Here is a 26,760-nt window from a genome sequence, read left to right on the forward strand (position 1 = left end):
CTTTATTTTTCTCTACATTAAAAATCTTAAAGGCTGTTGCTGTTTTAGGTATTTAAAACAGCGAGTTTCAAGTGGGTTCGAAAGTTATTACATTTTTTGTTCATTTTCACGTTCAGATTTTTTGCCTTAAATAACAATTGTTATAAAGATTGTTGATTTAAATAACGATCGTCGCAGCATTTATCTCTCTCTCTCGAGATCACCCTTTTATTAGCTCCCATGTCGGTAAATTTCAAGCTAGATATCTAATAGTGGCTCCATGCAAGAGCCGTGATGGCTCAGGGGATAGAGCGCTCACCTCACCAATGATGTGAACAAGGTTCGAATCCCAGCGATGGCTGGTGGATACGAATTCCACATCCGGCTTGCATCGATTACAGTGCTGACGTGAAATATCCTCAGTGGTAGACGGATCAAAGAGACCCTTTGCAGTCAGGCTAACCGTGGGATGCTCTAGTGGTCTCTATATAACGCAAATGCGGGTTAGTTCCATCCAGGGCCGGATTAACCTATAGGCACACTAGGCACGTGCCTAGGGCCTACGAAATTCAGGGGCCTACGAAAAACTTGGGAGAAAAAAATTTGCTGACAAAAATAATTTAGCTTTAAAAACAATAAGTGTATTTTGCACAAAATTATGAAGATACAAATAAAAATATAATATTTTTTGGTAATAAATTATTTTGCAGAATCTTATGATCTAATATATTACTTTTTTTTGCGATTTTTGGATTCAACGAAATCTTGTATTATGCTGTTGAATTCCAAACTACGCAAAATGTCGTATTCAATAGACATAAGTGCGAGCAATGCCAAACGATCTTGATTCATTGTTGAACGCAAATAATTTTTTATCAATTTTAATCTGGAGAAAGATCTTTATCCTTCTGCATTTGATCCAAGAATCGACAAATATATTCTTAATGCAATGTGAGGAAAAGTATTCACAAGTTTATCTTTTAAATGTTATATTTCTACCTTTTTTTTTCTCTTTAAAGTTAGGAGTACCTTTCTTTTTTCTCTTACTTTATGCATTACACTTTTTCCTTGTAATTCGGATTCGATAAAACATCGATTAACGACACTTTTTGGTCGATCCAGAAAACTGGGAAATTCAGACATCCGGGATAGCGATGGTCTCGAGCATCCCGGGTAATCGGTTCTCTACTGTATAAATATTTCTTGTAATTAATCTCACTATCAATTTCACTGTTTTCTTTGCTGGTTTGTTGTTGTATTTTTGACGTGAAGTGTTTACATAGTTATCGATCGAACTAATCATAATGGTATTATCGATATCAACTGCAATATCGGCAGTATGTCGGTATTGCAGATAAAGTTCGATAAACAAATTCGTAAACTAAAATCCATATTAATAAAAATGTAAAAAAAAAAAAAAATATGCAAGAAAATTTTAGCATATATTTTGAAAAGAGGGGAAGGAGGGGAGGGCCCAAAAACGGTTATGCCTAGGGCCTACGAAGGGTATTATCCGGCTCTGTGCCTAGGGCCTACGAAAGGTATAATCCGGCTCTGGTTCCATCAGAAAGTCCTCCACGAAGGCAAATTTCTCCCAATACTTAATCCAGGAGTTCCCTTTCTTCTGGATTGGGTTCAAAATTAGAAAGCTACTGAGTTGAACATTAGTAGTCGTAAACCCAAAAATTGGGTCTTCTGTTCAACGACGATTATAAAGTAAAATACTTGATACAGTAGTTGCCTTGTCTTCTGGATTGGGTTCAAAATTACAATGGTATGGAGTTGAACGGCTGTTCAAACCGGTTATATGCATAAAAAAATGTTCCAGAACAGATGAAAAAGCGTTTGCAATTTTAACTGTTATACAATAGATAGAAGGCTGCGTTTATAAATTGTTAAGTTCAAATTTATTAGCTCTTATTGTGACAAACATTCTATGTTTCTAAGTTTAAATAATTTTTTTTCAAATTTTTATTTTGCATGTTCATTTATAATTATTAATTTTGCAACGACTAACATACTAACTAAACGTTCTTACATAAAATTATAATAATTATATATTTTATAAGTAAAAACAAATAATAATAATAAAAAAAACAAGTAGCAAAATTAAAAATAAATATCAAATTTTAAGGAGAAAAAAAAATCGGGTTACCACGAACGAGCTCCTAGTTAAAGTAATTAATATTAATCTCTACGTTCTTTCGTAATTGATTAAATTATTTTTCAGACATATGGTTGACCTCCTATCTACTGTCGCAATCAGAGACGATAGCTCATTAAAAATGTAATATTTTATAAACTCAATTATGAATGTGACGACAAGAACTGTGATCAAAAGTTAAATTAAGAGAAAGTTGAAACTGGAGCGACATTTGAGCAGCTAACATTACTCATCGTTATTTCGCACAACCAGAATCCTTAGGCCTAATTCAAGTTCTAATTTCGGTATCGTCTGAAAGAATAAAAAACCCCACAATTCTAAACCTTTACTCACTCAATGCTTTCTTTCGAAGTGAAAAAGAAAGAACATTTTTGAATGAGTTAACAACTGAAAACGATCTCTATTTGCATTTTGTTGTGTTGACAAGGAACAACATTTCTCAAGCTCCTTCAAGAAAGCGTTCCGAAATTAGCAAGTAACACCCCCTAACAAGAATAATGCTTTGTAAGCATTTAGGCGTTTTTTTCCCTTCCTTTTTTCGCTTCTACTTCCTCTATTTTTTTATTTTTTATTAACTCACCTTTAACAAGTTTGTTCCTCTCATTCTTTCAAGGTCTATTTTTTAAAATTTATTTTGTTCTCAGGAAAAATCTTTATTCTGCACAATTTTATTAATTTTTTTTAACTTTGCCATCGTACAAATGTGCTTGCTATATTGTCTAAAATTAATACTAAACAAATCAACACTTAATATATAACTATTTCTACCATAATTCTTTTAATTATTCTTATAATTAATATTATTTCCTCTAAGAACTTGTGCTGTCTTGATTGTTTCGACATTTTTCTGGGTAAAAACTAACAGTTAGTTAGAAATAAAGTAAAAGTATCAAAATAAAATATAAGCTACTAACCAAAACATTTAGTTTTGGTCACTTTTTCTGACACAAAAATGCAAGTCTAAAAATTTTAGGTAATTTCTTGAAATTTGAATTCACAGTTATTCTGATGGAACTCACTACGCAACAGTCTTTGCAGAAATGTGCAACTATAATCGAATTCAGTACGTTGAACACGCATTACATCACAATTTCTGATCCGATAACCTTCTAAAGCAATAAATTTTTCTCCCGGTCAAATGACCGGTTGTGGTAGAAATAGGTATACGACAAATATTATTCGAAAGAAACAAAATACAAGAAAATAGTAATGGAATATTAACTGTATATAATTGTTAGAAAAAGTCATGAAGTCATATGTGCAAAAACGATAAGATGATAAGCTCAATTTCGATACTAAAGTTCTTAAACGGTCAATTGACCGGTTATGATATGTTTAGTGTTAATCTAATTTTGTGCAGTGTCTTTATATTTTTTTCTTTCTGTGTTATAAGTTTATGTCTCATAATTTTTTTCTTTTCGGGATAGTGGAGACAATCGATTATTTAGTCCATGATTACTGGCAAGTAAAATCAAAATTGAATCTAATTTCGAATAAATAATCTTAAAAATGTTCATTTCAATGAATTCTAAGGCCTAATAATTAATAAAAATTTTTTAATAAAAAAAGGGGGGTTAGAAAGACAAAATGTTTTACGAATCCAGTTTTAAAAGGAAAAGATGATAGGATACTTTATAATGTTATTGATAAATAAATATTTAAAGTATGGAATTGTAATAGAATTTCTTAAAAATGTCTAGAAGTTTTTTTTTTTTTTTGAGTGACGCGACACCAAAATAATCCTGTAAAAGCTTTCAAAGTTAGGTTTTCTAAAATAATGAAACAAAATGAATAGAAAATGATAATTTTACTTTCAGCAAAAATAAAATACATAAAATAATATAATAAAATGATCAGAAAATTAATATTTTTATTTTTAGCAAAAACAACAACTTTAGCGTTGAACTACATGGCAATCTAAATAGCGCCATCTATCATTAGGAAATATCAATATGGTTATCGTTATCTGTAGTAATTGTGATAGTATCATATTGGTAATCTATCATCAGAGCCTGACTAAGGTAAGGGCATGCGGGGCAGTTGCCCCGGGCTTCCACATTTGTGGGGGTGGGGGTCCCAAATGGAATAGAAAATTTATTTTACGTTTCCTTCCTTAATAAACGTTTTTTAAACAAAATATCAGTACAGTGAAAAATCTGTCAGTTTTATGTTTGCTTCTTCATTAATCTATATTTCATAAATCCATGGCTTTCTAGGGGCGGTATTCAGCTAAATTTTTGCTACCAAGATGGACAAATTTGGCCTATCGAAAGCCTGTGTTTTTACAGATGGCAAAAAGCGATATGTTTTTTAAAAATACAGGCATCTGATTGGCTTAAGTAAGTCATCGCAAGTGCGAAAATTTAGCTGAATTTCCTCCCTAATGTCAGCAAGGACATGAATCTTTCGCAGCTAAGTGACTAAGTTAACAATCTGAAAACTGCATTGACATAGAATTGTCAGAAAATCAGTAAAATGGAGAGAACGATAATTCGTCTGACCATTAAAGGGTTATCGAAAATAATCGCGATATTCATTACTGAAAATTAATATAGTATAATCGATATATATTGTAAGGCATGGTATTTAAGATATAAATTTAAAACTAGCTTTCAAAATACATCACCTCCAAAACTTAAAATTACAGAACTCCTCGACATTAATGTCTTAAAAGAGCAAACAAAATGGCGAAACATTCTGAAATGAAGTCGCAAAGAGAGAGCAAATCACCCTTTTCCTGTTTTTAAGTATCTTCATGTGCCATGCTTGAGTGAACCTGCAGCGGACACATGAGAATCTGGAAGATGACAAATTATTGTCGCCATCTCGTGATGCTGGCCCGTTTGTTCCAACACCTTATTTGCATGTTTCATATCTTTTTTATCAACACAATCATCCAACAATATGGTTCGGTTTTCCATTCATTGTGTTTCAAAACTACTTCTTCTTATGCACATTTCCGAACTTGTAATTTAGTAGAAGATCTTAAAAAAAAAAGAAGAAGAAGAAAAGAAAAATTTTTCTTTTTAATCAACTTCTGTCAATCAAATATGAACTCAAATGTAAGAAAATTAATCATACATATATAAAATCTTTTTTAGAAAAAAAAATTTTTAACTCAATTTTTTTCCTACATAACAAGGTTAACAAAGTGACTTAAAAATTAAAACAATTCTCCTAATTCTTTTCCGAATATTCTTTTTGCTTTAATTATATATATATATATATATATATATATATATATATATATATATATATATATATATATATATATATATATATATATATATATATATATATATATATATATATAAGATGGCTTCCCTTAAAAAAAAAAAAAAAGCAAAAATTATTTTTTTTCTTTCTGGAAAACAACAATTTCAATTCCGATTTTTCACTTAAAAAAAAAAAAGGCTAACATTACATGAAAGCTAAAATAATTCTCCTAAATGTCTTTTTTTTCGAAACAAATTGAATATTCTATTTTTTTTTTTTAAAAAATAGATTCGCGAAAAAATAAACATAAATACTGATGAAAAACTTCAAGCAAGTTCTAGATTTTTTCTCTAACATTAAAAAGAGACATTTTTAAAAAAAAAAAGAATCTCGCAGAAACAAATAATAAACAAAAATATTGAGGGAACAAATTTATTCAAATTAGTACGGAAAATGCTTTTCCTTAAAATCAAATTCAATATTCTTTATCTTGTTTAAAAAATGATTTGGTGCAAAAAAAGTAACTTGTGTAACAATTTGTGTTAGGAACTTATGTTATATATATACACACATATATATGTAGACACATATATATACACACTTTCTTTTTTTGGAAAAGAAAAATTTAATTCTGATTTTTCACTTTTAAAAAAAATGTTAACATGACATAAAAATCAAAATAATTCTCCCAACAGCTTCTTTTTTTCCAAAACAAATTGAATGTTATTTTCTTTTCTTTTAAAAAGTTCCGCGAAAAAAAAAAAAAACTGATGATGAAAAGTAAGTTCAAGATTTTTTCTCAAACATTAAAAAAAAAAAATCACAGTAATGAATAATAAACATAAATATTGAGGGAATAAATTTTTACAAATTAGTTCGGAAAAGGCTTTTCTTTAAAATCAAGTTCAATATTATTGTTTATCTGATTTTTTTTAAGAAAGAAAAAAAAAAGAGATTTGGCGCAATATTTTGTGTCTTTTAGAAAAACATTGATGTTTAAGTGAGGAAAAAACAAACAAACAATTATAATTGAGAAGCAATTACGGGAATTTGCAAGCGGAACCTTTCAGCCTTTTAAATATTTGCGAAATCGGAATCATCTGTAACAATGCTTAAATCCTAGTCCAATAAAAGAAAAAAAAACAATTAATTAGTGATACATCAAATTAAAACAAACTAATGAAAATTTCTGAATTATTTTTTTTGAGCACAAACGGGAGTCAAAATGTAATAAAAACATTTTTCTTTGTTGCCAAAACGCAATCTTCTACTGTATTCTTACATACCATTCATCTTAGACTGATATTTCGCATAATTTATAAACTTTTTTAGTGAAAGACAACTGCCAAACACTTGTTTTCAAAGAATTCACAAAAAACGCTCCACTAAAAATGAAATTTTTTTAGGGTGTCGCATTTTTTTGTTCAATGGCTCACAATATTCTTCGACAGTTGAAGAAAATCGGTGCGAGCCGTGGTCGAGCATGAAAAAACAAGTTTTGGAAATATGTTACAAACATGAGACAAAGGTTCGTTGTAATGTGTCAACCTTTTGAGAGAGCACACACAAGAGGGGCACGTCCGATAGCGTGCAATCGCAGTTTCCTTTTCCCATGTTGCGTGTTAATATTCGAGGAATATCACTTTGTTCAATCTTCTTTTCTATAATGAACACGTTAAACAAAACATAAGTCCATCATCATAAATGATGAGTGACTTATTTATTCAAAAAAGACTTTGTGCTACCTAGACTAAAGTAAAAAAAAAACAAACGAAGTGAATCAAAATACAGAGGTGTCACCTTAAAAGATCGAAGTCTACCCTTTAAAACGACAGTGAATCCGATATACAGTGGCGTAGTTTTGGGGAGGATTTGTGGGGCAAAACCCCAGCCGAAGTTATACACTACTATATATATATATATATATATATATATATATATATATATATATATATATATATATATATATATATATATATGTTATCGTTAAAGTATATAATGCAGTTATTTCATAGAATACCTAGTTATTCTATGAAATAACTAGGTATTCTATAAATTAACTAATGAGAGACAGTTAAAGTGTGAAATAAACAATTTATCTAAAATGAAATAACTAGGTATTCTATAAATAAACTAATGATAGACAATTAAAATGAAAAAGAAGCAATTTATCTAATTTATGCAGCGTATAAATGGTATTTATGGAAACGTACCATGAAATCATTTGTTACAACAAGGATTACTAAAATGACACTTGGAATTACAAAGAACATTATTTCTGAAGCAAAAACATTTTTTGTTGACACACAGGGCTTTACACGAACATTTTTAAATCCCTGACCAGTACCTAAACTTTGAGCTCTAGCATATAGATTATTTTACACTTTAACGGACTGCAGATCGTTATTCTATGAAATAACTAGTTAAACCATGAAATACAAGAGAGTTTTGCACTTTAACGGTAACATATATATATATATATATATATATATATATATATATATATATATATATATATCATCGGCAGCTTTTGCGGGTGTCATTTTCGATACAATCTTGAGATTGGATCATAAAAATGTTAAATGTAGTATGTGAAACTATGAATGAGCATTCATTCGTTCTAGATAGAAATCTCGGAAGGAAAAAAAATGAATCTGCAAATGTATATGAAGTTACAGTTTAAATAACTTTCCCCATATTCGTAGAAAAACAAAAAGAGAGAAGCCTTCCGTTTAATGACTCATTATTTAATTAGGACATGTCTCAAAATAATAATAAAAAAAAAAGTTCCTTCCGCGGAAAAAGAGTTTCTTCAACTGGCCGAGCAATTACTGAGTTTGGGCGACTGTCAAAAAACCTTAATTGTCATTCTCATGTCGAGTTAAAGTTTCAAAGGCCTTTCAACTTATTGTTTTCAATGGGCTCATCACCGTCTGTTATCTCACAAATTAAAACGGAATTAAGATATACAGTCCAGACTTCTATTTAACGAACTTCCATGTTGCGAATTTCTCTATTTTGAGATTTATTTTTTTCGAGGAACATTTTGGAAATTTCTTCCTAAAATAACTCTTTGAGATCCATTTCTCCGAGATATTTTAGAACATTTCAAACTTGTTAACACATTTTATGGGCTTAATGACCACTAACTGATATCGAAGCCTCTTAACTTTTAGAGAAAGCGGTAAAATCCCTTTCGATTTTTGTTTGCTTTTCAAACGGAAAAACTCAGACAAAGTCAACGGATTTTATGAGTAGCAATTAAACATATGAATGTATGTGGTAATGCATGCTTAAAATTACTTTTATAATGAATGCAGCTATAATTTTATACGTAAATTTATCTTTTTTTAGTTGAAAATGTATGTAGCATGTACTGGATAATATTTTGCTCTATCCTTGCTTTCCATGCAGATTTCTTTTATGATTAAGATTTATAAAATAAATAGTAGATACTATAATTTACAAGATAACGGTGTATCCATTGCTATTTTAATTATGTCTAGTGTTTATGAATTTAAAACCTGTTTTCTGTCGTTTAAGTATTTCAAAAGGTGATTTTCCATTTTAACGAATTTTCCATATAACGAACTTATTATCGGGATTTAGCGTCTTCGCTAAATAGAGATCCGACTGTATACATATTTTATCAATTTCTCACGATTAGGAGCGAGGAAGATATCTGAGTGTTGATTTGCGGAAAATTTTTTTGATTCAATGTTTTTACCTCATTCTCCAACTCCTATTAAAATCTTTTATCATCTATCTCAGTTTTTTTAAAAAACATTTTATTTTATAACCGTCGTTGAACAGCCGACCAATTTCTGCATTGACGACTACCAATGTTCAACTCCGTAGCTTTGTAATTTTTTACTCAATCCAGAAAACTAGGGAACTCCTGGATCAGTACCTCCAGAGGTTTTATTTTGTTGTGGGAACTTGGAAGACTTTGTGACCCCGACAGATTTAACGTTCACCACCACTACCATTTACTACACGGGAGTCTTCTGCCGGTGGGGATCGAACCCTAGACCTGTTGGACATTGGTCCAGTGCCCTACCAACCAGGCTATCCCGGCCCTCATCTCAGTTTGTTTAAACAAATAAGTGAAACAGGGGTGATGACCGAAAATGCTCTGGAATCGTCCAGTCCCTGACCAAATCATTCGACGCACTGTAAGATTCTGTGTAAAATATTAATTATCAGGTGATTCTGTACAGCTTTATTGTTCTTAGGCCACTGAAACCTGTCTGCACTTGTTTACGTTCTTGTATCAATGGGTTAACATTGTAATGCAATACGTTAAAAATAAATACAAATAGGAAGCATATAAAAAATCTCGTAAATAAAAACCCATTACATGTATGTTTAAATATAAAAGTATTGCATGAAACTCGTGCAAAACATGTCATTATTAAAACACTACAGGGCGTCTAATAATTTGGTCTAATTATTATAATATACTAATATAATATTTGATGTAATAAATATTCTATATTTATATGATATATCGTCTAAAATATTCAATCGTCGAATTAATATTATATATCGTGTAATTTAACCAATTGATACATGAACGTAAACAAGTGCAAACCGGTTTCAGTCGGGTAAAAACAATAAAGCTGTATAGTTATCACCTGATAATTAAGATTTTACATAGAATCTTAGAGTGGTTCTAATAATATGTCCTGGGACTGTACTTTCTAATTGTAGTGGTAGTGAAACAGATAGAGGTAATAATGAATAATTTATAAGTTTCACTTATTGATGAAAGTATCGGAGACCCATGCAAAGCAACGATATGGTTATTTTTACATGAATGAGTGTCTATACAATCGCATTATTATTATAATGAGGAACACATTTTTTAAACTATGATGATAAAAAAAAGTCATCAAGGAGGTGAAAGAAAGACATGTTCTAACTTTATAGAATAAACTGGAATTAAAAATCTTAAAAGCGACGTTTTTAAACAGACTAATATGGAGAAAAAAAAATTTTTTTCTTGTCATATTTAAAATGAAAAGCAAAGAATTACATCAGCTTAGCTACTTGATAAAAGTATGAGTTTTATTTTATTTTATTACCCATTGGCAAAAAACGGTGTTGTTTTGGGTTTCATGGAGGTTTGGTTTTTTCACTTTATTTGGTTGTCGTCACACTTTTTAACTGTGTTCTAGAGCAGGGGTTTCCAACTGGCGGCCCGGGGGCCGCATTCGGCCCGCGAAGCCCTTTTTTGTGGCCCGCGAACTAAAATATATTAGCAGTCATTTTTTTGTGGACAATTTTCGTAAAAGATCCAGATGGGTTTAAAATACTTTTCTCGTTAATAGAAACTTAATTTCTTCGTTTCTGTGAAATTTAACATACCAACGGTGCAAAAAAATTTATTTTTTGGGGGTTTTGCATTTAAGAAAATATTTATTCAGATACAAAAATAATCGTGTATGTTGCTCTTTTTTATTTCATTTTTTTGTATTTTGTGAATATAATTCAGCATGTGTGCATCAGAAATTTTCTCGAAGAAATTCTCTAATTTAACTTTTTGAAACCACTCATTTTGGACGAAACTATTTACACACACATTTGTAAATTTTAAATTTAAAATGTAACTATCTATTCTCTGGTGATTGCAGCAGACAAACCTCAATTTTTTCATTATACATTTTGTGTGGTACTATGTAAGTTTTAATACCAACCTTTTTAAAGTTTTATACCTTAACAATTAGATATCGGTTGTACATTAATTATCTAATACACAGGTGCACATTAAAGTTATTGTAGCCCGATTTTCATTATTTATTTAATATTTTTTAAAATTTTTTTAGTAACAATTAATTATTTTAAGAAATCTACTTCTTATTCTAATTTGTAATTCAATACTTTTGCTTTGTACAACTTATTAAAAATCTGACAGTAATATTTAATGTTCCTTTAAACATAAAATAGTCCTACATTAAGTTTTGATAAAGTTGCAGCCCGCCATTTGATTTGTGTTTTTAATTGTGGCCCCCGGCCTCATGCAAGTTGGAAACCCCTGTTCTAGAGTAATGGTAAACAGTGCGCATGCGTCGTCATTGCATGCGTTTCTATGGCGACCGCTGCTGTTTGATAATTTTATTTAGAATTCTTTTTTTCACTTTTAATTTTGTTACGCATTAAGTGGGTGAGTTTATTTTTGAGATATGGGAATAGAGAGATCCCTTAAATACTTCTTGAGTTGTGAATAAAAGAGAACTTTATCATTTGAACCATATTTTTGTTTTTATTGTTTTAATTAAGAATCAGAAATTCTAACCTACATTTCAAACTGGATCGTTTTCAATACTAATACAGGAAAATATCACAAATTAAGAGTGTAAAAAGGAGAAAAAAATTAGACAACAACCATTTTGCAAATGGGTAACTTGTGATTCGCCTTTCGGAGATTGAAATTTTTTTTAAAAATTGTTTTTTTTTAAAAATAATTGTCGAGAATTTTCAATTTTTTAATTGCTTCCTTTTTTTAGTTCTGTTTCTGCTACTCACATATAAAAGAGTATTGAAAAAATTGATAATCCCTTCTCAAAATGTGTAATAATCAATCATTATGTATTACTAGTGGGCTGCGCCCCCTGCTCGCTAACGCTCGCCAACCCTCGAAAATTGCTATGCAATCTTATATGGTTTGCTTCGCGTACCAAGATCGCTTCGCTCGCTACAAACTTAGGTACATTGCAAATGCACAAAATTCTAAGAATTCAAAACAATCATTCAAATCCATGTAAAAAAATTACATCTTTTTAGTAAATACCAAGTCATTAAAATAAATTTGAATTCAAATAAATGACATGTAATTCGTTAAACCTATTAGAAATGTGCTATAGTATAATTCGTGATATAAATCAAAATTCGTCATATATAAATTCGCGAAAAAAAGGGCTTCCGACAAAATACTAAAATAGAGATCTATCGACAAAGACTACTCACTTCTGCCTAGCTTAATAGTATGAGATTGCCGCAGCTGATGCTCTCTGGTTATTTCAGTTTCTGTTTTTAAAAGCGCTATATGTTGAGTCACCTCAGATAAATTTGGCATGTGACATTTTAGCGGCAATCATGGGTCGATTCGCCGTGTAACAGAAATAGTAACGTAAACAAAACAAAGCAAACGTTGCCACCGGCGGAAAAAAAATACAGCCAAAATTTGTGAGCCACGTAAGAGAATTATATATATTAGATATTTAGATCTATTGGTAAAAAGAAGTGATTTTTCTAAGTAATCATTTTTTTAAAATAACATTTATATTGTTATAACATTATATTGTTGAAACAAATTTGATGAGTTTAATATTTTCGCTTACCAAACGGAAGGATAGATTAACAACTTTTTTGTTGTTGCCTGCATCTCATTGTGCATGTAGCTGATCGTTAAGTTCTAAATCATTTAACAGATCTCTTTAACTGTAATTAATTTATAACAGTATATTAATGTTATTTGCTCAAAAATAATAATTGTTAGACCACCTTTCTAAATAACTTTATCTTAAAATGTAAGGCAGATTTACATTACAATACTAATAAGAAAACAGCAATTCTCTTAGTTTTAAACTCTTGATTTAAAAGCGTAATAATAGCAGTACAGGAAAATAACTTTAAGTTAGGGATTCAAAAATATTTAAAGAAAAGCATGACTTTTATTAATTTTATGCTGACTACAACCAAAACAATAAGGAGACGAATGAGGAAAAACTGGATCACACCACGTGATTTTCTGGCCAATAAAAATGCACTGACAACAATGGAAAACTGCGACACCATCATTAGAATTTTATATATAGTAAGATATTGAAATTTTCATTGCATATATGAGAGATTGCTAAACTTTAGAAAAGTAAGAGAAAAAAAATGGTTAAGTTATCTTTGTACGTAACAATAAACAAACCGAATATTGTTTTCAAAGAGCAGAGCATTATTACTGTATTGTTTATTAATATAATAGAAATATCACAAATTCGTAAAAATGATTATTCAATGTCGTTGATAACAGTAGCAACACTTACGGTGATTGAAATGTTTAAAAATGACCTTTATACAAAAGAATTTTATTTCCTTTAGAAAATTTTTTTTTTAGTTTATAATAAATGCAACCTTGATGAGGCCAAAAAATATGAGTTTATAGGAAATTAAGAACTATTGTAAGAAATTAATTCGTTTTATAATACTTTAAATGAGCTTTTCGTCTTACTAGTTACAGGTGATCTGCTACATTTTAGATTTTCAAATTCATGACTTTTCATGACTAATTCCAAGAATTTTTCATGACTTAACGGAGCTACTATTTTCTTCGAAAAAAAAAACACAACAATAAGTTTAAAAAAGCATTATAATAATATCAATTGAAATACTACGTATAACCAAAACTGTTATACTCTGCATCTTCATATTTATAGATTTTAAATTTTAAAATTAAAGTAAAGAAAGAGTTAATGCAATAAAATAGCTGAAAAAATACTAAAGCAAAAAATTTTTTCTTCTTCTTTTTTTCTGCAGAATTATATTCTAAAGATATTTTTCTTGTTCATCAGAAAGTAAAAAAATACTAGTGATTTTTTCTGTTCTCATTTCGGAATAAAAATAATTCGCAAGCGACTGGCTTGCTTCACAAGAATTTTAAATTGATAAAATAAAAATAAAAAATAACAAAAATTCTGAAATCACAGAAGTTGAAAAGATAATTCGCTCTAGAAATGATGTTCTTTCTTTCATTTCTTGAAAGAACATCGTAACTTTTAAATAACAGGAAAATTTTTGTTTTTTATATTTTAATAAAATGTGACTCTCAGTGGGGATTTTGGTTCAAATTCGGATATTCAGAACACCATGAAATTGGGGGGAGGAGTAAATTCCATTTTGAAAATTAGATTTTTCGGCGACCTAAATCCATGACTTTCCATGATTTAAAAAAAAAATATATATATATTTAAAGTCATGACATTAATGACTCGTGAATTACCTGAAATTCATGAATTTCCAGGTGCGCAGATACTCTGTAGTTACAACTTTTATGAAAATATGAAAATGCTAATGCTCTCCAGACAAATGTATAAGGCATTAAATGCTTTTACGAAGTGCTGTGTTTTGCGGCTTATTTTAATGATTATTATGATTAAAACTGGTTAATCAGTCGGACTTCTACTTAACGAACTTCTATTTTGTGAATTTCTCTATTTTGCGATTTCGTTTGGGGAAACCGAGCTCACTTAAGAAATTTCTTCCTAAAATAACTTCCAAACAGCGAAGTGGATTTTCTATTTAACGAAATTTTCTTTGAAATCCACTTTCCGTGTTTCCTAAAATATTTCGTTACATTTCAAACTTGTTAATGTATTTGATGGGGGGGGGGGGAATGACCTTGAATTGATTTTCGCTGTCCACTTAACTTTTAGAGAAAGCGGTAAAATCCCTTTTTGTTTGCATTTCATAACAGGAATCCATTTCCAAAAATCAATTTACGAGAAAGCGTAACAGAAATTTCAAAAGCATGGAACTATGATGTTACAGATCGTACTATTCGTAACAGTTATGCTGAAGCTGGATTCTTAGTCAGCTCGGAGAATTTGGAAAGTGAGGAGGACGAGGATGAAATTTCTTTAGAAGAACTTAAAAAAATATGGGTACAGATAAGAGATTAATGATGATGTACTCGATTAATGATTTTCATTTTATTGATTCTGATTTTCTTCTTTATTGATTCACAGAAACATTAACTGAATTGGTTAATTTGGAAAGTGTGAAAAAAAAAAAAAAAACAATACAACAATAAATTGTGAGGAAGAGACGTAGAAGATGAAGGCGGAAATTATGAAGATGGTTATTTTAATTACGTCCAGTGTTTAAGAATTTAAAACCTGTTTTGTGTTGCTTAAGTACTTCAAATGGTGATTTTGTATTTAACGAATTTTCAATATAGAGAGCTTTTTGTCGGGATTTAATGACTTCGTTAAATAGAGGTCCGTTTGTATAAATGGAAATTAAATACTTGAATGTCTCAAACATTGGTTACTTCTAAAATATTTGTCCTATCAGTTTAGCTTCGTACTTATTCATTTCATCTATGAAAAAAAGTATTACTTCACTTCTCTGCTTAAATTTTTTCTCCTGCACACACCCCCCACCTCCGTAAATTCAAGATGGCGGCTAACAAACTTCAAATATCTATTATTGGGTCTTAACCACGGCTTTCAAAAAAATTTCCAACTTTACCTATTTTTTTCGTATTCAACAATTTGATAAAAGCAGCGATGGCTCAGGGAATAGAACGTTCGCTTTCCAATGAGGTGACCCGGGTTCGAATCCCAGCGATGACTGGTCGATATGAATTCCGCATCCGGTTGCCCCAATCACAGGTCTAACGTGAAATATCCTTAGTCATAGACGGGGTATGGGTGACCCTATGGCGTCAAGCTAAACATGGGAGACTCTCGTGGTTTTCCTCTCCATGTAACGCAAATGCGGGTCAGTTCCATCAAAAAGTCCTTCTCGACGGCAAATTTCGAACAATACTTGATTGATCCGGGAGTTTCCTTGTTTTCTGGATTGGGTTTAAAATTACAAGGTTACGGAGTTTAACCCAAAAGGAGACCCAAAAATTGAGTCTACTTGTTCAACGACAGTTAAAAAAACAAAAAACAAAAAAACAAAATGATGATAAAAACTAGCTTTAAATTTAATTTCCTACCACTAATTAAAGAAATCAGAATATAAGATTGCCTGTGTTCGAAAAATATCAAATGTCATTGCAGAAAAAAGAAAAAGTGTAACTTCAAGCCAAGTGTGGGGTGTCTTAACCGTTTGCCTTACCCATTTTTTTGAAGGAAAAAAAAAAGCAAAAATATCAACTTATTTTTTTATTTCGTTAATAAATACAAGGAACTAAAACTAAACATAATAAGTTCTAAGTTGAAATTTAAATTTTTTAATGAGGAAAAAAGTATTTAATTTAGTATCAGTTTATTATCCGAAATTATCTCGGGGGAAATTAAAAAAGTTAAATATGTATATGCTCACATCTTCATAATCTGAAAAATCATCTGTATTACTTTCGCTTTCGCTCTCGAGCACCATTTTTTTGCTCTTTTTTTTTCTACGCAAATACATCAACCACCGTATATACGATTGTACAAAACACGTGTCCCAAACGAAAATTGACAAAACTTTAAATCTCAGCAGATTATTATAATTATTTTTTGTTTTGCTTCAAGTCGAAAAAAAACGTGATAACACAAAACGAATTCTGCTATGCCCGAGTTTACTCGGGATAGTAAATATTTGCAATATATACATACCCGAGTTAATTCGGGATGAGCAGGGAAGCGGTTAAAATACTATAAATGATTCTTTTTTTGTTTAGTAAACTGAGATGTTTCAACGTCTCTTGTAACCTTCAGTTCATTTTTAAAATGTTCTTTCTCTCTCGTTCACTTGGTACACAAATTGAACAGAGAAACAAATTGTTATGTGCATGAGAGAGTATAAAACACGTGATGTGTATCAAAAATTAAGACACGCAACGCCAAGAACCGGACTCGCGATGAATGAACGTGATTCAAAATTATACATTGTTGAAATCGACGAAAAAATTTGAAAGATGACAGAACTCACACAAAATACTTGCAGGAAGTAAATAAATGAAGTGTGATTTCAAAGCATTATTGTACCGTGCATACGCCAGCAAAATTAAACATAGTTTAAGAAAGCAGCCTTCAAACAAATGAATGCTATTTAGTAAAGTTGAGTTTTTTTTCCCCCAGCACAAGCACAGTGGATAGGCTACAGTAGCAGAGTGCGTAGCCAGATTTTTCAACAAAAAATAAACACCTTTTAAGTACTTTTTAAGCACTCGAAAATTTTTTTTAATCACTTTCCGAAAAAATTCATTATTAGGATCTGTGCAGTAATAAAAATAATTTTTTTCTATCGTTTAAAATTCTTAATTTATAAACACGAAATAAATGAAGTTCCAAAACATTTTCAAAAACTTTACATAATCATGATAAAATAATTAGTTTCTGATAAATATTGCAGAGAAAATTGTGAAAAGCAAGCATTTTTTTTTTTTTTTTTTTTTTTTTTTTGTAATTTAGAACGACAATCGACACATCTAAGAAAAAAAAATTTTTTTTAAAAATATAAAATCAAGCACGTTTACAAACCTGGAATAAAAAAAGTACCTTTAAGGGCTTTTAAAAAACGTAAATCAAAAATAAGCACCTTTAAGCACTTTTTAAAAACTCTACGCACCCTGCAGTAGACTCTTAACAGGTTTTTCTTAAAAATTAATGTCACATTGCTGTAACTTGTTCATATTTAAATAGAGAACATTAAAAAAAAATAATTTTATGCATAATTCAAGGTATAACTTGAAAAATTGAATTTAAAAAGAAAATTGTCAATTTACTTTGAAGTTTAAAGAAGCTCCTTGCGCTACATTTTTCCTTGAATTCAAAGATTATTTGTTAATTTCAACTCTATTTACATTTCTCTTCAAATTGTAGGAGAAAAATGTACACATTTTACAACTAATTTCAATACAGAATAGAAAAAGTAAGTTTCGACAGAAGTAAACATGAAAAATCGTTCCTCAATGAACATTTTGAAACATTGAAATGAATGTGTTGTGACATATTATTTTGAAATTTTCTCCCTACAAGTTTTTTTTTTTTTTATTGATCCAGAGAGTGTCAAAAAAGTTTCATGAGATAGTCATCAAAATTACAACGCATGGAACTATTTAAATTTCCAGTTCGATGCAAAATTTTTTGCTTCGAGGAAACTAGTTTTTGTAATAAAAAAGCAAAACAACGCTAATATTTTCAAATGTTTTACAAATTCTTATGGTTTTTATAATTAATATGCTTTTTTTTAAAATCAGAACCAACTCATTATATATAAATTGACCCAACTATGGTTGCAGATATCAGAAGTGGAAGAGAATACGGTATTACAATAAAAAGAATCAGAAAAACTACCATAAAATTCGCAATTGTTTCATTTTTCTTAAATTTGCTCATTAAAATGATGAACTTTGATAACATATAAACAGAACTTATATAACTAATCAAAAGGAATTAAAAAAATAAGAGTAATAATTACTAAATTATGAGTAATAATCAGTACAAATACTAAATTATAAGTAATAATGAGTACAAATACTTAACATTCTGAGGCTTCAAGTGACAGTAGAATTGTAAATAAAGGGGCGTGGCAAGAAGGTGAAAAAACAAACTAAAGTCTGAGGCCGTCTGGTGCTATGGAAACAAGAATGGCGCATTTTAGGGAGGGTAGCTTCACTCTAGGACAACAAAATAAACGGAAGAAAAAGATTCCCTTTCTTCCGCCGACCCGAGTCGAAACCACTCCAAAACAGTGACCCCGCACCCCTACTTGAAATGGTCATACCTCGTTACCATAGTCACCGCCACAGGCCCAGACGAATGTCTGGAGGAGTTCTTGTTTTAGACAAACTATAGCTTATAGTTCGCTCGTAATTGCTCAATTACGAAAAATTCTTTTTGCATGTGATAAAGCATCATTTAATTAATATAAAATAGTCAACATTTCAAAATCGATTTTTCGAGTGATTTTTACGATTTTGGGTGTCCACTGCAGCCTTGACGTGCTCAGGATTGGGATTATATCTTCAAGAATTTCGAAGTTTTAGAATATTCTACTTTACTTTGATATCAGGAAATTTTGACCTTTTCAGTTTTGACACACATTTATAAATAACAATAAAAAATATCTGGGACAAGATTCTAGTGAATAGACTTGCTCATTAAAGTTAATTAATTAGTTAGTTAAAATTTGACTTGCCTCCTCACATGTCGCTCTGCACGATCCTGTCGCTAGTGTGCAACAGCTAGATGTTAATACCATTGTACCTGAAAAGAAAAAGAAAAAGATTATTTTCAGGCAAAATTCCTGTTTTTAATAATGTACAAATCTATATAATGGATCTAATAACAATACTACATGTTACAACATGAAGATATCTTCATTTTGTTTACACATTCTGATTATGTTTCACTCAATTAACCGTTTGAGTCCCAGAATCCCAAACAACGCATCCGCGCTTTCTTTATATGAGTACGAAAAGACCCAAGCAACGCTATAGCGCTTGTTTTATTTAATGTCGAGAAATACCAAGTGGCGCTATAGCACTTTGTTTATTTTACATAGATGAATCCCAATAGCTCTTTTTGTATTTGTTATGTAATGCGTCTTTTTCTCATTAAAACTCCCAAGTGACTAAAAAAAAAAAAAAATTAAACTAAGCATCTTAATTTTGCTCCTCACAAAAATAGCAGAACTCTAAATTTTTTATTCCTTTCAAATTCTATTATTCTTATTAATTCTATTATCTTAAATTCTATTATTCTTATTAATTCTATTATCTTAAATTCTATTATTATTTTTCATTCAAATTAGCAACTACCTACATTCTGTGCACTTACTTGTTCATATTAATTATGCGAGCTATTGAATTTCATTATTACGGAGCTTTTGTTTCAAACTTTAACTGATATAAACTTTATAAGTTAAAAGAATACGCAGGTCAGTACATTTTTAAGCAAAAAAAAAAAAAATAATAATAAATAGTAATAATAATAATAATTTAGCTTTATGACGTTGTTTAAAAACTAACCAAGAAAACTAATTATAGCCAAGGAAACTAACCATAACCAAGGAAATATATATTGATAGTTAAAAGGTTAAAATCAGTTTTTACAATTATTTGACACGTTTAATGGACCATTAAAATGGACTTTGTCCACCGGTTTTATTTAACTTTTCTGAGCCAAGGTTTTTGCCAGTAAAAACTTTTCTTAGTATTGGAAACAGAAGCAAGACTGAACTGAATTTTAAATGAGTGTACTTAACAACATAATTTATATACGGCATCGATTAGCTGTTGGTCTCATCTTCGGTTATAAGAGCCGTGTGTTGTTTTTCCAACAAAACACCCTTGAGTACAAATTTTAATGAAGTTTTAAAAATAAATCGCTCTCCTATTAATGTAATTTCTACATTAGTGTCAATAATTTTATTCATCATCATCATCAATGGCTCGACAGCCTAGTGTGGGCATTGGCCTTCTCAAGAAGTTTTTTTCCAGGCTAACCTTGTCCCGCAGTGGATTGATCGTTAAGACACGGTTCCCAGCAGATCACCGAAGTCAAGCATCACTGGCTGCGGTCAGTGTGCGGGTGGGTGACCACTTGGATCAGTCTGCGTAGGGACCGAGGGTGTGCGGTATTGGTCCTCGTTAAACTGTTTTACCGTAAAGTGCTCGACTTCGCGTGCAGGTCGTCGGGCTACCGAAGCGGGGTTGCCATCACCTCTGTGATGGCACGTCTTTGGATCATCCCCAGGGATGCATCCCAGACCGTCACCAATAGTCCATTGTGCAGCTCTAGTGCGACGTAAATGAACTACAACAACAACAACTGGGCTAACCTTTCCTGCTCGCGCTTTCCAGGTTTTAGTTCTCTTAAGACCATAAGGTCTTTTTCTAGGCCATTTATCCATCTCAAATTCGGCCTGCCTCTTTTTCGTGTGCCAATTGGTCTGGCATTGAAAACTCTTTTTCTGATAATGTGGCCTGCCCATTTTATTCTTTGTTGTTTAATGAAGTTAATAACGACAGATTCATTATATGAGTGATAAAGCTCTAAATTTGTTCTTCTAAGCCAAAATACATTTCCTTCAAAAATACTTCTCAAGATCTTTCTCTCAAAGGTACTCAACATAACCTCATCTGTACAAGATAGGGTCCAGGTTTCACAAGCACATGCTAAAAAGCTTTCTTCCCTTGCTTTTCTATGAATTACATTAGATTTTATGTATTTTCGAATTCCATTAAAACATCTATTGGCTCTAGTAATTCCCCTATATTTCTATTGTAATAGTGTTGCTGTTGTTGATTACAGAGCCCAAGTAAATGAAATAGTCAACAATCTCAAATTTATATTATTATAAATAATTTTACTACCAAAATAAAATGTAGCAATATTCAAAATATCGTATTCAATAATTATCGCTTATTCCCGATATTTGATGCATTTTTTGGGTATTATCGATAGCCGCGGTGACCTGCGTGAAGGTCAAAACATGGCGTTTTTCTTCTTGTTAGCTTTAATAATAACAATGATTAATAAGTACTGATTTTTTTTTTTTAAGGTTTGCGATATTTTTATTTTATTGATAATAATATAAAGTTTGAAAATTTAAAATTGGCGACTGAAAAGATCTAAATAATTTATTATCATTATTAATAGTTGGTTATATAAATGAAAGAGTTTTCATTGAATTTAGTGTTAGAATTTAATAAAGTTGAAATTGAAATGCCGTTTATACGATTAAGCACCATATTTATGATTAACAAAGCCACTGACGGTGCTATTTCTTCGATGTCAGCTTCACTTCAGCACTTAAACTACACTGAGATGATCAAAATTTTGGGATTGCAAATGTGTGTAAAATGAGTAGTGCGCAGACAGGGCTTTTATTTGAGTTATTCATTTGAGAATGTTGTCAATATGACAGCAACACGAGAGTCAACAAACTTTGAACTTGGAATGGTAATTGCCCATTCCTTTAGGTCATGCAAGATTCGATGAAAATAGTATGTGTGCACCTTCTTGAAAGCTAAAAAGTGATCCATAATTTGTGAAATCTCTAATTAATCTTAAAAATAACTCATTTCATGCTATTCATGAAGATTTTGAGTGTAATATAAAATTGAGAACCACTAAAATCACAAAATAATTTAAGTGAATTCATATAAGGATTATTCACATGAATATGCGTGTGGGCATTTATGAAAGTTCAATTTGCAATTAAATTTATTATAAACTTGCGGAATAGTAGGTCGTGATTAAAATTTAATAAGAGTTTACAGTAAGTTTATTTATTTTTTCTTAAATATTGTATTGAATTTGATTCTATATAACACTATTTATTCATACATATATTTTATAGCTTATTTTAATTTTTTTTTTTACATAATTCAAATTTTGGCTAAGTAAATTTATTATAAACTTACGAAATAGTAGGTCGTGATTAAAATGTAATAAGAGTTTACAGTAAGTTTATTTATTTTTTCTTAAATATTGTATTGAATTTGATTCTATATAACACTATTTATTCATACATATATTTTATAGCTTATTTTATATATTTTTTTATGTAATTCAAATTTTGGTTAATTAAATTTATTATAAACTTACGAAATAGTAGGTCGTGATTAAAATGTAATAAGAGTTTACAGTAAGTTTATTTATTTTTTCTTAAATATTGTATTGAATTTGATTCTATATAACACTATTTATTCATACATATATTTTATAGCTTATTTTTTAATTTTTTTTTATATAATTCAAATTTTAGTTAATTAAATTTATTATAAACTTACGAAATAGTAGGTCATGATTAAAATTTAATAAGAGTTTACAGTAAGTTTATTTATTTTTTCTTAAATATTGTATTGAATTTGATTCTATATAACACTATTTATTCATACATATATTTTATAGCTTATTTTTTAATTTTTTTTTTATATAATTCAAATTTTAGTTAATTAAATTTATTATAAACTTACGAAATAGTAGGTCATGATTAAAATTTAATAAGATTTTACAGTAAGTTTATTTTTTCTTAAATATTGTATTGAATTTGATTCTATGTAATATTATCTATTAATACATATATTTCATAGCTTATTTTTTAATATAATTTAAATTTTGGTTTATTCGATCGTTTTCCCCTTCCCTCTTCAGTTCGAATTAAAAAGAGACTACAGTAATAAAAAAGTTCTTTTTGCAGGAATGCCAGCCACATGGACATCATCAGTGTTATTCACTACAAAAGACTGAGCAAACAAGGCGGCACATTCAAAAATGCGTGTTTCCTTTTCTGTTTTCCTTGACGTGTCCAGGGGGTGACAACTGGGGGGTCTAAATTGAAAGGGAAAGCAGGGGGTGGTCTCCTGCCCCCAATTTTCACGCCTGTATGGAGGTCATCATATGTTTTCTCTCATCGAAGCTTGAAGGGATCTTTTATTTGCTTAACAGGAACATAACGCCAAATTGGCGTAAGGTTTCACCTCTTCGCTCAATACAAAAGCACGCCTCTCACAAATTTTCTAAAAGGTTTTTATTATTTTTTTTTTGGAATTATTATTATTAGTTCTGCCCGCATTTACAAGTTTTTTTGATTCGGTAAGTGGCTAAAATTTTTTCATGTCAAACCTCTTTCGTGTTACATCTGCAAATGGGATAAAAATGATGTTTCCTTCTTCGATATTTCAAGAGATTGTAGTCGGCATTTGTAAATCGGTACACAAAAGACTATTTTGGTAAAGAAAAACTTGAACTACCCGGGATGCTTGGGAATTTCCATTTTTTATTTTATTGTAAAGCAATAAAATGATCAAGAAAACTTTCATGTTGAAAAAAAATAATTGATTTTCAAGATTTTAGATTCGGTTAAGTTGAAAATTTGTCTTAACTTCTTCGGAGATGGGGTGAATTGATTAGGATAAAATTGAAACAGCGACTTTTTACTTTCTTATTATTTTATTTATTTATTATTTTTTTTTTGAAGAAGAAGAATTAAAAATCAAAAAAATTAATCATCATTCGAATAAATGTTCATTTAAGTTAAGAAATTTGAATTTTCGAATTTTTCTAACTGTAAAGCAATAAAATGATCAAATAAATAACTACAAAAACTTAAATCAATTATCAATTCACATAGTTATTGATTAGGTATGAAAAATGTATGCGTATAACTGTACGCATAAAGGGTAAATGGACCAGCGATGTATGTATATAGCACAAAAAAGATTTTAAAAAAAAGAGAAAAACGAACAAAATTAATTAAGAAAATTTATAAGTTTTATTTGCTGCGCATAAGCTGCATATATATAACTAAACTCAATGGCACGACAGCCCATAGAGGGCCAAGGCCTACTGTGCCCATCTCAGTTTTCTTGACCTTGGGCTCTGGGGTGCAGATGTTCCGGTCAGGTGGTCAGCCGAACGCGGAACCCCCAGTGTTTAGTTCCCAAGCATGTTTGGTACTCATTTATCGACCAGTGAGTCAATCTTGCCCGGCCCCAGGATTGAACCAGGAACCTGTGTCACGACAGCGCGACGTGCTACCGGTCAGTCACTGGGCGTCACTGCATATATATATATAGGGCTCATAAAATAAATTAAAAATTTAGAAAAAACATGGAAAATAATAAAGAGTAATGAAAAGAGAAAAAGAAAAATTAAAATAAAATATTTATAAAAGTAATTAAAAAAAATATTAAAAAGCAGAAATACAAACTAATGAAAAGATATAATCTCTTCATCAGCTTACACAATTATATCCGCAAAAAGGAGTGCTTTCTAATATTGTATCAATATAGCCAAAGCAAAATGTATCAATACAATAGTGAGAGGAGCTCTAAAAAAATGAAACGAAAAAAGAACACATTAAGTAAAAAATATATACGAAATTAAACATATCAAGTAAAAACAGAAAATAAAATGTAAAGAAAATACAAAACAAAACACAAAGCGAAATCTATAAAGCAAGTAGCGAATTCAAATGAACTTAGACGTACCGGAATCTTTTAAGAAAGATATAAAATAATTTCGTAATAGGATTGCCAGATTGCAAAATATGAAAACAGAAGCTCAAATAGAGGTTAAAAACGTAAATAGAGGGATCTCTGGATTAATTAAAGTTTATAATTTATAAGATTGGGAAAAAGAAAGCGGGGAAGGCCGCGGTTGAGATGAGCTGTCTCTGTGGAGTCTGATTTTCTCGCAATTAATGAAAAGAATTGGAGATCAAAGATAAATCGGAAGTCGTTATGGAGAAATCTTCAGAGGAAGGCATTGGCTCACATTGGGCTGTCTAGTCAACTATGATGATGATGAATTTATAAGGTTGATATTTAATTATACAATTTTAATGATTTTAGAAAATTAACATTTATTAAAAAAAAGAAAGAAGCAAAATTTGTCCATTTTGCACAAAGTTTTTTCCACGGATTTGCCCGCATTGGATTTGCACATGGTAAAAATATATATTAACAAAAAAGCTTTCATTAAATTTATTAATAATAACATACATTTAATTCAATGATTTTATACAGAGCTTAATTACATTAGCATGGTATCCATCCTTTTTCTTCAAATTTTGAAAGAGTTGGTCTATTTTTTTTTTGGATAAATAAACGTTGTTACATATTCTTTTAATTCTATTCATTTGATTAAAAATGGTATGAAAATAAATGTTTTTCGGAACATTAGAATTCCAAGTAATTAGTTTATTTATATCAAAATTATTTCTTTTATCGTATAAATCAACAGAGCAGATATTTTCTTCTTTTTTAATATCCAAATCCAGAAAATTAAAATTAATAATCATCATGATTACGAAGCAATATTAATTCCTCGGGGTAAATATTATTTAAGAAAATTGCATAATCTTGAAAATTAAATCATCGATAAATCTAAAAACAAATTTAAAATTAAGAGAATAATTTTCTCATAATAGTGTAAAAATAAATTAGCTAAGAGAAATGAAAAATTAGATCCTTGTAGTATTTCGTGAATTTGAATAAAAAAATATTTTCCATTGTAGAGATAATTTTTTAAAACACAAAAATTAATTATAATTTTTCAATAATCAAAATCGCAATTAAGGATAATTTTAAAATCGTAGTAATAACTCAAAAGAATATCTTTAAATTTAGAAAGGACAACGCTATTGAAAAGATCCTGGAAATCAAAAGTCGCAATAGAATTATTTTTATTTTGTTTAATAAATTCTAAAATCGGTTAATTATTAGCGATAATCCAATAAAAACCTCCAATAATAATATTGTTAATAATTTTATTTAAGTAGAGAAAATAGAGTCAGGTTAAGTTAGGTAAGTAATATACACATATGTGATTCTTCTAAATTTTATAGGAATTTTATAAAATTTTGGACCTGTAATTAAGTAAGGAAATCGTGAGCAATTTTAACTGAGTTTTTTCTTTCTTTCTTTTTTTAAATTTAAAAATGATATTTTTGTAGTTAATGAAAAATTGCAAATTGTTTCTTTTTCTTTCTTTTTTTAAATTTAAAAATTATATTTTTGTAGCTAATGAAAAATTGTAAATTGTTTCTTTTTCTTTCTTTTTTTAAATTTAAAAATTATATTTTTGTAGTTAATGAAAACTTGTAAATTGTTTCTTTTTCTTTCTTTTTTTAAATTTAAAAATGATATTTTTGTAGCTAATGAAAAATTGCAAATTGTTTCTTTTTCTTTCTTTTTTTAAATTTAAAAATGATATTTTTGTAGCTAATGAAAA

The 26,760-nt window shown here is 29.7% G+C and overlaps 1 protein-coding gene across 1 annotated transcript in view; it reads right to left on the reverse strand.

The window, feature by feature from the left end:
* LOC107440939 (reversion-inducing cysteine-rich protein with Kazal motifs) overlaps positions 1-26,760 on the reverse strand; it is an 82,267-nt gene that overhangs the window by 48,034 nt on the left and 7,473 nt on the right. Inside the window, exon 2 of the mRNA XM_087169501.1 lies at positions 19,214-19,281. Within this exon, the coding sequence (XP_087025627.1) occupies positions 19,214-19,281 (68 nt within the window). The remainder of the gene's footprint in view (positions 1-19,213; positions 19,282-26,760) is intronic.

The sequence above is a fragment of the Parasteatoda tepidariorum genome, chromosome 8 (assembly GCF_982258835.1).
Source record: "Parasteatoda tepidariorum strain Cologne lab strain chromosome 8, Ptep-v5.0, whole genome shotgun sequence".
Classification (NCBI taxonomy): domain Eukaryota; kingdom Metazoa; phylum Arthropoda; class Arachnida; order Araneae; family Theridiidae; genus Parasteatoda; species Parasteatoda tepidariorum.